The sequence below is a fragment of the Rhea americana genome, unplaced genomic scaffold (assembly GCF_003343005.1).
Source record: "Rhea americana isolate MKP2758 unplaced genomic scaffold, rheAme1 scaffold_1, whole genome shotgun sequence".
In the NCBI taxonomy this organism is placed as follows: domain Eukaryota; kingdom Metazoa; phylum Chordata; class Aves; order Rheiformes; family Rheidae; genus Rhea; species Rhea americana.
The window spans coordinates 13,752,140-13,768,143 of NW_028185038.1; the positions used below are offsets into that span (position 1 = coordinate 13,752,140).

Sequence of the window (16,004 nt, forward strand, 5' to 3'; positions counted from 1 at the left end):
GCAGAAAGCTCAAAGATTTTAATGGGAGAAAACTTATTAGGGCTGCTAAAAGCCTATCAGAACTATGTTCTAGAAAGAGGAAGGAGAAACACAAAAAGAGAGCCTTCCACTCCTAATTCATTGTCAAAGCATGTTAATCAGAAACTACATATGAATTGTATCCTGCACAGATAAGACACAGGACAGAGCTTATTTAAATAAGTTTATTGTCTAATGTTTACACTTGTTACACTGCCGCTGACAAACTGCGGCAACATAAATTAAATTTTCAGCAGGAACCGTGCGTTCCCTCCCACTTTCCCTTCTATGAACACTGCTTTAGGAATCTGCCCTTGTTCCTTAGAATCACAGAAGCAAAGTGGACATGAAGTTTCGGTGGCACAGTTACCACAAGTACATATTTAAAACAAAACTACTGGGCTGACTTGATAGTGTGACAGCGGCTACTGCTGCCACACAGGAAGCCCAAGGCAAGAAACTGAAGTGCTCTGGGCCTTGCAATGCAGCAACCCACCACAGAACCAGCTCATAGGTGAGAGAAGTATCAGTCTGGGGTAAAATGTCTGTTTGTCCACCCTTGGTACTAAGAGAAAGGGGCCTAAGTGAAAATACTGCAAAGGAATAAGGAGTGCCGAGTTCAACGATGGGGAAATGCAAGATAAAAAAAGTATAAAAAAAATACGTAAAATACAAGCTACAAATTCTGTCAAGAATACTGGTGTGTGGCAATCTGAACTCAGATTTTTTTTCCTACTAAGAACAGGGAAATAAATTTAACATTTTAATGCTGTCAGCAAAAATGTTTATCAATAGCAAACTGATACATTTTACCATCTCATTGTAGTGTCTGAACAGCAAGGTAGATGAATTGGTTTCCAGCATTACAGGCAACACTAGATAAACAAGATAATGTAAACTTTACTCTTAAGGCAGCTGGTACTGATGCTGCACACAGGCATTGCTCAATGCCCATTATAATAATGGGAAATGTAGCACTTTAAAACAAGTAAAAAGAAGATAGCATTATTGGACTAAATGATGCATGTTGTCAAAATACTTTCCCTTTCACACAAACCATGAAATATTTGGACATCTAGAAAAATAGTGCACCTACTCCTCCAACTTCAGCCTGTTCTTTTACAAATATTTCAAAATACTGATAGATAATGGTGACTGCAAGCAGAATGCCAGTGCCTGACCCAATGGCTCCAAGGAAGTCAGCTAATACTGAAAGGGCACCAATGCACAAACCACCAAATGCAGCTGCTGTAGGGATATACCTGTAACAAAAAACGTATTCATAATCATCCCTTTTCATCCGAGGGCCTAGCAATACATCTACTACTGAAAAATAAATAAATAAAAAAAAAACAGCCAGAGTATTTAGAGAGCTACTGAGCTACAGATGCAACTCTGCCAAACTCTTACAATCTTCTGAACTGTACGCGCACAAAGTAGAAACTAAAATAAATATTCACTGATAGAAAAGCTATGTGGATCATTAAACATTGGCAACGTTTTTTTTTTAATTAATAGTATAGCAATTTTGCATAAATGCATGGTATATAACCTCCATAGGACCAAGAACAACTGCTTTGACATTGAATGCTATATAAATGTAGGGATAAATCTGCCATTCCATATAGATCTGCAGACTTTACACATGGCAGAAAATACCACTATTGTAGTGTCTTCTTAGTTCAGCAATAGTAAATTAAGCACCTGTAAAAATCAAGGTATCTTCCTTTTACAAACATGGAAGAGATTCATCCCAAATTTCTGCATTATCTTCTGCTTAAACAAAAAGACACTGTAAGATAATCTATTACTGCTATAAATATCTTTCAACCTTACCAGGAAAGAAGACAGTTAAATGGGAAAAAACTTGAGATTTTCAGTAGAAACAAGACTCCAGTTTTTCAGAGAGTATCTGCTGTAGCTGACACCTCCCCAATCCAACACTTAACCACCTAGTACAGCAGCACTGTTGGATGCCAGAGTTTTCCTACCTGTTAAGCTCATGAACCATTGAGGTATCCCTGTGGCCTCTCATCACCATTTGTTGTTCTTTGAGTTGCTTGGCAACCTAGAGAAACAAAATTTTATGAAACTACTGCAGTGTTTCATAACCAGCTGATATTTAGTCAGAATAATAATTGTGATCGGTTAAAAACTAGTCAGTTCTAAGCTAAAGACAACATCTAGAAACATAATAATTAGGCACATTCACCAGAACACCTACATCTTTTGCTGATGATCCAGACACCTCAATCCAAGTTTTTGAGAAGAATGCGCAGGATCCCAACATAAAAATTATGTAAACTATTACATGGACAGGATCCTCAAATATTGCACCCATGGATTCTGGAGGGGACAAATAGTAGCAGAGGCCACCAACAGGGTAAGACCGAGCAGGGCCACCACCACTGACATCCTATGAAAGAGGAAGAAAAAGACAATTAATTATTTTTCACAGATGTCTCACATTTCTATCCTATATTCATGGAGAAATTCCTCTGCAATGTTTAAAACAGCATTTACATAAAAGTGTTAAAGTATTTCAGTTTTCTACTGCTGAAATATCAAAGTTTTACAACATAGTCGTATACAAATATATATATTATACACACACACACTTTTATATATGTGAAGTAGTAAAATACTTACTGCCCACTGTCCTAATAAGTTCACCAAGAAGTTGCCACTAAAACGAACAGACAACATCTGGGAAATAACATAGAGGTTCGAAACTAAGGCAGACTGCAGAATGATGGGAATGTTGGAGGTATAAAAGAGCTTGATGGGATAGCTACTGTATTGTCCTCGATATCGTGCAGACTTGATAGGTAAATCAACACGAAATCCCTAAGGGAAAGAACACAAATGCACCAAGTTAATTTCTAAAATAGAAGGTTCTCCTAGCATACTTAAAAGCTATTCCTGAAGACAGTTTTTGCTAATAAGTAAGGAGTGCAAGGTATGGAACAGTAAATCCCAAAGACCTTCTGCTACAATCAGGATTACAAATTTTACTGATTTGTAAGTGTTAACTGCTTGGTTGTATTACATTCTTCTCATATAAACATCATCTCTCATCTGCTTAATGGTATTCCTCTCAAATACATTTACTTTGTATTTCAGGGCTTGATAAAAACCTTTAATGACTTAACTAGTCCATATCAGCAGATTTCAGTATTTGTAAGCCCAGCCTTCTGTTTTACAGGTTAGATTTCTATCTGAGTAGGCCCAAGAAAAGCCTCATTTGAAAAACAGAATTCTGATTTTTTGTCCAAACAGCTCGGAAAGAAATGACATTAAAAAAAAAAAGGCTCCATATGGATCTCCTTTAGCATCTATTTTTAACATATGCTCAAATTTAAAAACAAAGGCCTGAATATTTAGAGAAAAAAAATAGGGAAAAACCTATGCATTAATGACATCGTCGTTCTCTAGAACAAATCTGTATCATGCAAACATGATACAGAGAACACGATACCCAAAGAAGCAAGGTTTTCTAGCTCTGTCTGAAAGTATTCTTTTAACTTAGCTATGAAAATTAAGTATATTATTTGTGTAAGAAATGCACTGCAGTCTCAGAATCCGGTTTTAATAAAGAGACTCATAGTGGGTGTTTCCCTGAACAGAACGCTCCTGTGAGAATACATCACTTCATGCGTAAAATTCCTTCTGGTTATAAAATTTAACAACTGTACTGTCACAGAGTTATGTTCCTGAAGTAACAGTACCGGAAGAAAAAAAATGAATGAATAAAGTTCCTCACTCAAAGTTAGGATATTTCAGTTATTCTAGTTTAACTTTTGCAATAATTTTTTGCTCAATGAACGCAGTGTCTAGAGTCCATGCACTTCTTCATGACCAACTGCAGACCTGCAATGAGGAATTTTTTATTTTACCTGGAAATATATAACTACTGCAAACACAAATACTGTAGCAATCAGATTCATGAGATTGGGCAAATTCTGTCGGTAAAAGGCCTCCCGCAAAGCACGGACTTTGTCAGTTCGTGTAGCCAGAAGATGGAACAATGCAATCACAGCACCCTCAAACTCCGTTCCTGCATAGAGCAACGAAAGTAAAAGAAATTTAAGACTTCCAGAAGGAAGCTATGATTCTTTTTTAGTTTAAATATCTGGCTTTAATTTACAGTTTTAAAAATTAAATGCATACATAATCAGATATAATACAACAGAAATCCTATTACAACAAATACATCATAACCTAGAAGTCTTTTTTGTATAAATTAGCATTTAGTTTGTAGTCTTTAGAATCATTTATCAAACATTATAACTGATAAAAAAAATAGAATTCTCACACACATGGAAAAATATACTTGTTTTATTTTCTAGGGGTATGGGGAAAAAATGGAAAGGAAAAATAATAGAGAAGAAAAGTACCTATAAAAATGTAATAAAGCACAATAAACAAAAGTGCTAGAATTGAAAGATGAAAATTAAAGCAAAGGAAAAAACAGGGCTCAGGATTTCAAAAATATGCATTATACGAATTAACGATTAAACCCTTTGATGTAAGTACAGCTTGTATCTTAATTTGGTATGTCCATGGTCTCAAAACAACCACATATTGTTAAAGGATGGCTGGGAAATGGACGGATGGCACTCTCTGACATATCAAATAGGCTTAGAGTAACTTGGAGGCACTAACTATAAGTATTCTGTAGCCATAGACAACAGTTGAATCATGAACAACTCTCCTAAACAAACAGGATCTACCAGCTTTTCTGTTTCTAAATTATGGCTAAAATAAGATGGAATTGCAAAAATTTTCAGTCAAGGGGCTACTGTTCCCATTTTAACTACTGCAAATCAAATCAAATGTACGAGTTATTAATAGARTAACTACCTGAAGATTAAGTCAGACAAAATTTCCACCTTCAATATTAGACAACTGATTTTAAGGGCTAATTGTCATGCATTAAAACATCTTTTTTGATAAGCATCTGATAAATATTTGATAAACTTTGTGTAGTATATATCCCCCGAAGTATGTTGTAACTAATTGTAATAGCACATGTACCTCTGCCAGTGTTAATGGTAGTGGGACTAAAAGCCTTCCAGACAATGGTTTCACAGATATTGGTAGCAATAAACAGGGAAATACCAGATCCCAGGCCGTAACCTTTCTGTAGCAACTCATCTAAGAGCAGCACAATCAAACCAGCAACAAACAGCTGTGGCAAAAGAAACAAAACTGAGCAGAAACAAGAATAAATCAACTCAAGAATTAATTCTCTTCAGTGTTTTCATCATATTGGAGAGACTGACCACTAAGCATTTAATCTACATATCATTAGAGAGTACCTTTTGCTCTCACATACACATGCCTACATCTCATTTTGCAATAATTTCTGTGACTCCAATGCTGATACCAGCAAACAAACAGTTTAACACTTTTTTAAAAAAAAAGCACTTGCTAAGTTTGTGCATTTACTGCTTTGCCCTACAGGATAGTGTCTCCAAGCTGCATCTGCATCCTTTAATCAGAAGTCCTCTGTTGTACTTAATATTAGCAAGCACTTTCAAAGTCTATTAATTCCTGTATCTGGAATCAACTACTCACTCCTATCTGAAACATTTTTGATACTGAATATCCCAACTTTCTCCTCCTTGATGGAAAATTTGTAACTTCTCATATATATTTATAAATAGATAGAAAGGATGATACTTTATAGAATTAAAAATAAGCAAATAAATATATGGAAAGATACACGTTTTTTTTCCCCCTTCCAGCTATCCTGTAGCTAACCAGTCCCATTTACACACAAAATAGCACATTACTAACCTGAATTATAATAAGAAGACAAATTCCAGCACCCATTTCAGCAGGATCTCCATACATTCCAGTCATAACATACACAATGGCTTGCCCAATGGTAATAATCATCCCAAACACTAAAACAAGAGAGAAAGGAAATCTGTTAAAAATATCATCTGAATTCACCTACTAAGAAATCTCACATCTAGTACTTTACTTCAGCAGGCTGCTTTCCCAAGAATAAAGACATGCTTTTTAATTTTAACCAGAACAGTGCTTACATTTTTGGGCTCCATTGAACAAGGCTCTGTCTTTTGGAGTATCACCAACTTCAATGATTTTTGCTCCAGCTAACAGCTGCATTATCAAACCAGATGTCACAATTGGTGAAATACCTAATTCCATCAATGTACCTGAACAGGAAGAAAAGTTAATACAATTGCAATTCAAGAATCTCTCCTAAGAGATTACACATTGAGGATATTAGGCCTGTTGAAAGGTTTCTGACCTACAGAGAACATTCTTCATAACACTTCAAACACGTATACTCAAATACTGGGATAATGAAAAAAAAAAAGAAAATCCTCTCCTCACACAAAGGGTACTGTGTTAAAATCTGTAATTTTGAAGGCAGCATGAGAAATATATATAGCTTTTCACTTTAAACATTTTCCGAAACTGTGCTAACGCTCAAGTTTGATGCATGTTGAAGTTAAGCCAGTTACATAGCTAGCTTTTTGATATATCATCAAAGAATCTTTCACTGAAAAAAGTCTTCTCACTGGCTGTCTATTCTGTCACCACTTCAACTGCAATCATCACATTTTCAAGAAGTTTAGTTGTGAAGACCACATGAAAGATGTTGCAGATCCACAGTAGTTGATACGCCACTCTCAGAATTACTGCCTCTAGTTAAAAACACAGGAGTTTGGGATTGAATCAATCCATAACCAAGAAAAAAAAAGCAGCATGTCATTAAGATGCTCTACTCTGCCATCTCACTCACTGACATAACGTCATCTAGGTGTCAACTTTCCAATGATATATAAACTTAAGTCAGGAAGGTACAACTTCATAAAACACTACTTCTGCAGTATGTGCTCATGTACAAGAAAATTGGTCTATTTTTTCCCCACAGACTTCACCTGGTATAACAAAAAGCAGAGCAGATTTCATTTTTCTTGCATCCACAACAGACTGTCACAGCTATAACACCATCACCCAGTACTATAGTTCAGATATATTCCCAGCAAGATCTTCCTCACGTACTGGCATCTTCTGCAGTTATATTATAAAATCTTATGGAAGCAAACCTGAATCTACCCAAAGCAATTAAAACCAGGGAAAAAAAGCTCATCTTTTGCCTGAATAAAATACTCTCACCTTAATACAGAAACATTCCTCTATTTTTTTAGTGCAACAATGTTACAAAAAAGATCACTTTCAAAACTTAATTTATCCTTCAGCAAATTAGAGAAAAATCTCTTCTATCTGAAGATGTTACAACCTTAGAAAAACAAAATACTGAAAATCTTATATGAAAGTTAAGAAACTAAACTAGCAAGTAAACAATCTTTCCAACATTTCCCAAGCTGGAATTTTAAATCTAAAGAAAAAAAGCTTGTGTGAAGACACTTTTAAAAATTTAATATTAAATTAGTTTAAAAGTAATTTGATTTGGCCTATCTTTTATATGGTCACTCAAGAGACTTAACTTCAGAAAAAATACATATTATCTAAGTTGCAATACTCACCAGGAAGATTAAGATGAGAATCAGCTTACAATTATTTTGAACTCTGAACATTTAAGCATAAGTCTGCTCTTTCTTGTAGAGTAATTGTGATCTATCATAAAATTAGCAAAATTATTAACAAAAGGTATTTAGCCACTGCACACTGGAGAATTAGTGACATGGGAAGCAAGGCCTTAAGGGTCATGTAGAAGATCAAGGAGTAGAAAAAGGCTATTCACAGCTGACCAGACTAGAAACTTACATATCCTCACAGGTCATCTCCGAACAGAGCCCCTTCTTTGGAGAAAGTATCATTCTGTGTTTCTTCCCCATATATCAGTAATTCACTCAGAAGCTGCATCTTGCGACTTCTGTAACTATTCTGTGTTAGATCCACTACTTAATAATCACATTGGCTGCCCATTCCTCATTACAACTATGAGAAAAAGTGGTTATCCATTCCCTATTTACTTTGTTTCCAGAGATCAAGATTTCAAAGACATTTGGGACATAACACATTATATGATGAAGAAACCTTATTTATTTAGGATCTCTTTCTATACATTAACTCCTACCTTAGATCTGCCCTGTTGTCTTTTCCTGAGTGTTTTCTAGATCCACTATGTCCTTCRTGGGATGGTAGATTAGAACTGCATGCAATATTCAATTTGTGGCATCCTATGGATTTACACAGACATTTCTTTGTATCCTTTCAACAGCTTTTAATCCATTAGCAGGTCTTCCCACTTACCCCACAATACTTTAATTTTCTGAAGAGCCTTTCATAAGTAATCTGAACTTAAAGTTCAGTGTTTTCAAGCACCTCCTCTCCTCTCTGGAGTCTTCTTTCCACTTCCTTTTAACTATCAATTCCTCATTTAAAGTTTTTTTTTTTTTTTTTTTTTTTTTAAAATTTTTTTTTTTGTTTTTTTTTCTTATCACAGAACGTATAAAATGAGAAAACATTAAAGTCATGATCATATTCTAGTTCTTTCATACTTGAATCTTAGAGTCTACATACTACTCAGTACAGAATCAAATATGTCCTCTCTCAAGGAAATCTCTTCTTTTCCAACAAGCAAGAAAACGAGGCTATCAAAAACATTAGTCTTCATTTCACATCTACTTAGTTGATTTAGGTGCAAATTAACTTTCCCACTCCCCTTTTTTGTTGTCTTCACAGCTTTTCTAGTCTTTTCTTGGCCACTATCCTTATTCTGGTTGCATAATGGACAACGCATTCAGTATCACATGCTACTACTGAGACACAGAATTTTTATAAACAAATTCTGCAATAAAGTTTGAAACAGCTAAATTATTTACCTGAATACATAACTTCAGCAGTATGATCCATTCTGACATTCCTAAATAATTTGTACGTTCACATTAGAGGCTGCCACTGACTTTCCTGACTCCAAACAATTTTCTAAGACACAGATGARGTCAGCATTCTCATTTAAAGTCACTCACACTAGGTCACCCACCTTAGTTTTAGACTTCTAGAACTAGTACAAAAGTTCTTATACATTTGATTGGGGTCCAGTTGTCTATTTTAAAATAAGTTAGTTCGACTTCACTAAAGGTAAACTGTAAGACCAAATATCTCTGCTCTTAGCTTTCCTACCTGTAAAATTACTCATCCAAATATTACCAAAATACGGTGAGGCATAACTGACTTGCAAGTGTAAGGTGTTTTCTAGTCGAGGCTCTCATAGTGTACACTAATACTGTTCGTCAAACGGGGTGAGAGGAAGACAATGCTGCACATATTAATCAGAAAAAGATGGCTCTACAGTTTGAAACAGAAACAGCCCTAAAGCTGATGAATCAAAAAGAATCATTTACATGTCAAAGGGACCTGAGACAAAGTACTCCTAGGTATCATTTCTGAATACAAAGCATTACATCTGTATTAAGCACTTCGTAGTGTTTCAACAAGACACCTGGGTGTATGACACTTAATACTTCAAGATTAATTAACAGTCAACAATTTTTATTCCAGTCTGTTTATGCTCATACAAAACAGTCGACAGAACTGATCTACTAACCTCTGTTTGACGCAAGAATGACTCGCATCCAATAGAAAGGATCTGCAGAGTCTGATGACATGATTCCAAACAAAGGTATCTGTTCAAGCACACAGAGGTATTAAGCATGCATACAAAGACAGCTTGTCTTAATCCAAGAACCTTAACCTGTAATGACTCAACTGTTACACTGTTTAGGATAATTTATTCCACGTTTTCCTTTTTTCTTTTTTTTAATTAAACCAGAATATACGCTAACATAGATACTGACACCATTTATTTTAATCCTCCAACTGAGGTATGACTCAGAGGTCTAAACTATGGAACCTAAGAGTCTTCTAAGGAAAAAAGCAGATATCTCTACAAAAGGGATTCAAAGTGCATTAGCCAGATTACTAAAGGTGAAGATGTGAATGCCTGTCAGATGCAGGTAGGGAGTAATACAATCCCCTAAAGAAAACAGAAAAAGTATAAAATACATAGGTCAGATACCACAAATTACTAAGACCCTAAAAATTTTATATAATAGACCATTACTTATTTCACTAACATTTTTGTAGCAATTCTGAGTTTTACAAAAATAAAGCAAAGAATAACAAAGCATTTTTAAGAAAATAAAGAAGTATTAATTTTTAATAGTCCTAAACATTTCTTCTCAATACAAATTAAAGCTATAGCATAAACTTCAATGTATGTTATCTCTCTAAGCTTCTAAGCTCTTCTTAATTAGAAAAAGAGCATACTGGGAGGGGAGGCAATCCAAAATCTGAAATGTATTTCTAAATTATTGCACTTATCTGCACTATCTGATTTCCTATTCACCTACTACAATCTTTCATATAGATTCAAAGTCTTAAATATGCATATACCTAGCAGCTAGGAAACACAGAAAAAACACCTCTATCTCTAGATACAGAAAAACAGATACATACAAGAGCTGCTTTTTAGCCTTTCAATAGCCATTCGCTATTGTAAAAATCAAAATTCTTAAACTACTGCTCCAGATTCTGACTATAAAGTGCAAATTCAAGTTGATAAACTAAAAGGCTGATTCTGGAGATGCAAGGTTAGTTTTAAATGATCTAAGAGGACTAAATCTTTTTAAAAAATCAAGTAATACGTGGATATTAATTTTGTGCAATATTTAAGTAATTTTTAAAAAAAACAATACTATCCACTTATAGCCCAAGTACAGGTTCTAGGAACTCTTGGAACTATGAGTAATAAAGATTATGGAAATGTTTACAAAGATCTGTATTTTGGGGGCTTTTAGCTAACGTATTTGTCAGTACCTTCACAAAGACTAAGTTCTAAATGTCAACTTAAATACTTGAGAAAAACATCTTCCTGCAATCTTTACAACGTAAGAGCTTGTTTCAAGAGGAAACAAGTAAAAGCACTTGCTTCTACTTCATTTTCAAACTTGCCACTGCTAACACTATATAACTGAAACTGTTAGGTCAACATAAAACCAGAATTTCTCACATTTTTAGCAAATATTTATATACACAGAGCGTATTTTATACACATATACTTGCATGTTTTATATGCAGAAATTGTAGCCTTTCTGTAACACAAAAAATATCAGTACCTACCTGGCAGCATACTAAGAAAATGAAGAGTGTTATAGCTGTCCATAGTACCTTCTCTCTGAACTGGATCTAAGGACCAGAATGTAGATAGCAATTAATGTGTTCATTGCCTCTGTAACTTTCACCACACTACTACATTAGTACTAAATGTTACACCATTCAGAATTAAAGGTGAAGATACTAAACCAGAAACCATCATTTCTCTTTAGAAGTTATTTTTAATAAGATTTTCAGACCTTGTACAGACAAAGACTCACGCGGCTTTTGTGTAGTCAAATAAAACTTAAAGGGGATCTAGCAGTACACCGAACATTGTATATACCTGCTTTGTTAGATTATTATAGATAAAATTATGTTTTACTAACTCAGAAAAATACCAGCATGAGCTACAAATAAGATATATCAGAGAAAACTTGAAAGTTTAACTCAAAAAAAAAAAAAAAAAACTTATCTTCAGTGATTTTAACTCTTGGTTTCAACAGACTGGAAGCATTACTTTGCAATGCTGGAAGTTATTAGACTAAAGTGTTATAAAGTTTTGAAAGAGATTTAACTGCAGTGTAGGCAAGTGATAAAAGAACCAGAAAAAAAACCATAAGTTTTGAATAATAATTTGAAATACTTAGAATGAAGTTAAGAGGAAGCTTAAATTCACTGTGATGTTCATGGACACAAACCATAAAGTAATTTTTAGACATTCTTCTTCCAAAATATTTCTAGCTATGTGTATCATGTATTACTTTTAAAAGACTGATGATCATTGATCTGATGGTCATTAACACATGGAAGAGAATGTCAGGGTCAGAACAGTTAAGACAGAATACTGTAACTAGTTTCAAGTGCAAGAACAGAAATTTATTTTCTAATGAGATTACTCAAATCCTGAGACAGAAGAAAACGCACTTGAACAGACCAAGATAGCTAAGCTCCAGTGTTACGTTCAAGTTCACGCTCTCTTCTCCACAGGGTTATCCCATACACTGGGAAAAGTGTGTTCAACATAGCCAAGAGCGCAGCAGATACTAAAATGTGACTTGAACTAACATGTAAGACAGAAACAGCAGTAGTACTAGCTTTCTGCCTCCAGCCACTGAATCTGCCTGTAGAGAAGTAACAAGAAAAAAAAAAGATGAGTGCCTCATTTCATACGAGAGGTCCTGAACACCCTCAGAAGACAAGATACGAACTGATGCAGCAGTGCAACTTCTTAAGAAATCCCAGGAAAAAAAATAGTTTCTATCTTTATAATTAAAAGTATGTACTTAGAAACAAAATATTCCAGTAATTTAATGTATTTACTGATACAGCCTCACTCTTTTAAAAAAGAGGCCAGATCACAAAAATACTTACAGTATGAAATTAAAAAAAAATAATGATAATGGCAGCAGCAAATAAACCCAAACGGTATCTTATGTTAGGTTTTACATAGCACTAATCCACTTTACCAAGTGCTCGCAGAATTCTATACTTCAGATTTTAAGTATAGACTTTTAAATACAAAAAAATACTAAACAGAATTAACTCTGCAGCACAACAACTAACCTTAGCTTCTGGGGTGTCAGGCTCTTAGGCTCTACAGCCCCTCTGCCTCTAACTACGGTGAACATAAGCATTAGCRAAATTCTGTATCGCCCAAATCACACTTCATTCAACAGTCCCTTGGAGCCATATGCCAGGAACAGCAAAATATAAATGGGGATCAAGATTCTTCAGCCACAAACAATAATGAGCACAGAGACAGTACAGTTCATCATCTGATCAGATCCAATTGGATACTTTATTCCTTTAACATTTTTCTCACAATTTATGATAATCAAGTGACTTAAGCACCATCTTGTTGTTGTTCTGAACAGTCTGTTCCATTTCTTAAGAAAGCCCACGCATACAAGACAAATATGAATCAATATTAGTAACTACAAAAAGTAGCAATTGCTTCTGTCAATGAACTTGACCAAAACACAAAACTAACACTCCTTAGTGCCAGAAAACTTCCGTCATCAAAAATAATAGGAAAAGAATTCAGTGAGAACCCAACTGAAACAAAACTTCATCTTCATTCAATAATCATCAGAAGTTCATAGAAAATAGGTCTTTTTCCCATTTTGATATTTCTGTTTCTTATCCTGACTTAACCAGCCCACTGAAACCATTACTAATGGTCAGTGACACCTTGCAAGAAAACAGATAATAAAGAGATAAGTTATATGGAATGACCAAGGTCAGTCAGTAGGCTATATACAAGCAAGCAACATCATTTAAAACAGTCAAGGGGCTGTTCAGTCTAAAAAAGATGTTCCGAAATACGTTTTCACCTCAAATTCCTACAAGGCTGACAACTGACACTGACCTAGATAGTGAAAAAGAAAGTGACCAAGGACAGGAATCCCAGCACCTCTTTGGCATCCTTCATCTGCTGATGGAGGACACAGACAGACCAAACCTCTCCTCCTTTCTGACGAATTTTAGGAGAGAAGGAAGAAACAGAAAATCCACAACTGGATTTTTAGAAACACCAACATCTATAGATTTGTCTTAGCTTCCTCTTCCCATCCACTTCACCAGAGATAGTGGGATAACTGGATGTAGCCAAAGACATGTCAGAAACCAGCACCAGAAGGCTGCACTAAGGTTCACTGCTGCAGAAACAAAAGTTCCTTCCACCCAAATCACGTGCACCCCAACTGTAGCAAATAGGGTTTGGCTCTGGAGGTTTCTGCTCTGAAGATGCCTTTGTCTGACTGAAATCATTTATTTGGAGACTTGTCCTGAGACAGAAAGATGCTGGAAGTCAACAAGGAAAGACAGATGGGGCAAAGAGCCAAGGGGTAAATTCCTATCTTCTTAAATATCAGACCCAAAGAGGAACAATTAGCAGATTTTGCTGTACCTTTTCCTTTCAATCTACCAYACTCAACTATGATTATTGGTATGAACTATTCCTGACCTTCCAGAACGTCTCATCAACATAACGGGACTCTCTCAAAGAGAGGCTATGGTGAAAAGCTCTCAATTATGCTTTTCTTTTAAGAACGAAAAAAAATAGTATTTAGCATTTATGGAATTTTCATACTAGKCATGATGGTGACTATTAGGTACATCTGTTATTCTAACTACCACTTTTGTAACCTAGGTGGTGTGTTCTTGCTTATGTCTTTTTAAGCCTCAAATTTGGAAACAAAAATTATTTTTGACAGGGCAGGTATCACTGAAATCTACAGAAATTAATTAATTTTGATCTAGAAGATACAGAGAGGACTGTGAGGAGGTTCTAAGGCTAACGGAGTAGACAGAAGAGTATAACCGAAGTCAGTTCACTGATTTCAGAATAAACCAATCAACAGTAGGTAAACAGGGAGTAATTATCTGAACTCTCTCTCCAACTTTGCCAAAGAGACATACCGCTATAAGAGTTGAAAATATTACATAGGAAAGGAAGAACTAAATTTGTGGTTCCTAGATCATAGCAGAAGTCTTTACAAAGTAATAGGCAAGCCAGCTCAAAGCCTGGAACTGCCACCAGCACTCAAAGCCATTGACAACAGTTGTACCCACAGGGGAAAAAAAAAGTCTGAAAACTCTGTTCTAGAATATAAAAACAGACGCAATCATAGGAAACTGAAACTAAATGAATTTAGCCTAGAAATATGACACTTTGAAAGTCAGTACAGTTACCCACTGGAACAACTTATCAGAGCTGTCTTACCAGAGTAAGAAATTCATCACAGTAGTTTTTTATATTAAGACAGATTTCTCTGCCCCTCCCTCTAAAAAGCAGTATGTCCTACTGCAGAGCCCACTGTCTACATTTATAGTGAAGCTTGGACTCAAATATCACATTTTCTTACCAGTGAACCAACAAAAATAGAAATATAATGTAGTGCTCACCTTCCTTTCTGGTTTCTGGATTTCCGGCAAAACTGCACAGAATGGTTTAATAACTTCTAAAAATTTAACTGTTTAAAAAAAAAAGAAGAAAAAAGAACATATTAATGAACTGATACACATTCATAAAACTGCATAAAATTTTACGTAACCTCAGGAGAAAAGAATTAAAATGTAAATAAGAACACTTGATAAGTGAATTCTATTTCATTAACACCTAATTCAATGCCTGAAAATTGATACCCTCTTTTTAAACCAGATCAGAACAGGTCAAAACTGTTTTTTATGACAGATAATGATTTGTCTCCTTTTTTTCCCCCCCAAGGCTGGTTTAACATCATCTTAGATGATGAGCAGCACTGCACATATCACCAGAAGAGAACTAAATTATATTCCATCTAAAAATAAGTGACCCAGTATCATTCTGTGCTAGTTATATGCAGAAACAAAGCAATGCTGACATCAGAGTACCCACAGAGACCGACATCTTGTACTTTATCTGAAAAACTGAATCTCTAAAACAAAAAGTAGAAATCCTACTTCACATTACTGCAGCATTTAACCCGATCAGAACTCTGCCGTATTTACTTCAACTTTTGATGTATCCCTCTTCGCAAGTTCTGCTTTAAAAATGCCCCAAAGCTCAAAACCGTGGGCTCTTCTACTGAAAAAAAAATCCTGAAACGTAGGGGTTTTGGGTGGGTTTTAGCTCTTGTACATTATTCCCAGCCCCAAGAAATACGGACAGCCACAGAGATCACTCAGCACCCGGCGCGCTGCGAACGGGGTTAACTACAACGAGGGCGGGAACGGCGTTTTCGCGTTTATATACCGCCTTCCGCCCGGCCGTCTGTCTCCCCGGACGATTCTAACGGCCTTGCTGGAAGAAGCCCCTCGGCCCGCGGCAAGCGGCACCGTAACGACGGAAATTCGGCCCGGGAGAAAGACCGGCCCCGGCGCGGGCAGAGCCCCGCGGG

The 16,004-nt window shown here is 35.6% G+C and overlaps 2 protein-coding genes across 3 annotated transcripts in view; one reads left to right on the forward strand and one right to left on the reverse strand.

Annotated features, from left to right (window-relative positions):
- The window catches only part of UPF2 (UPF2 regulator of nonsense mediated mRNA decay), a 192,893-nt gene that overhangs the window by 75,534 nt on the left and 101,355 nt on the right, over positions 1–16,004 (forward strand). The gene's annotated exons all lie outside the window — the stretch shown is intronic.
- Positions 190–15,971, reverse strand: SEC61A2 (SEC61 translocon subunit alpha 2; the record flags this gene model as incomplete). The annotated part of the gene is made up of 12 exons (XM_085325817.1): positions 190–1,280; positions 2,010–2,086; positions 2,243–2,434; positions 2,668–2,865; positions 3,915–4,075; positions 5,056–5,209; positions 5,821–5,930; positions 6,075–6,206; positions 9,575–9,653; positions 11,149–11,214; positions 15,031–15,098; positions 15,860–15,971. Coding segments are annotated over 12 exons (1,536 nt in total), but the record flags the coding sequence as incomplete, so codon positions are not given.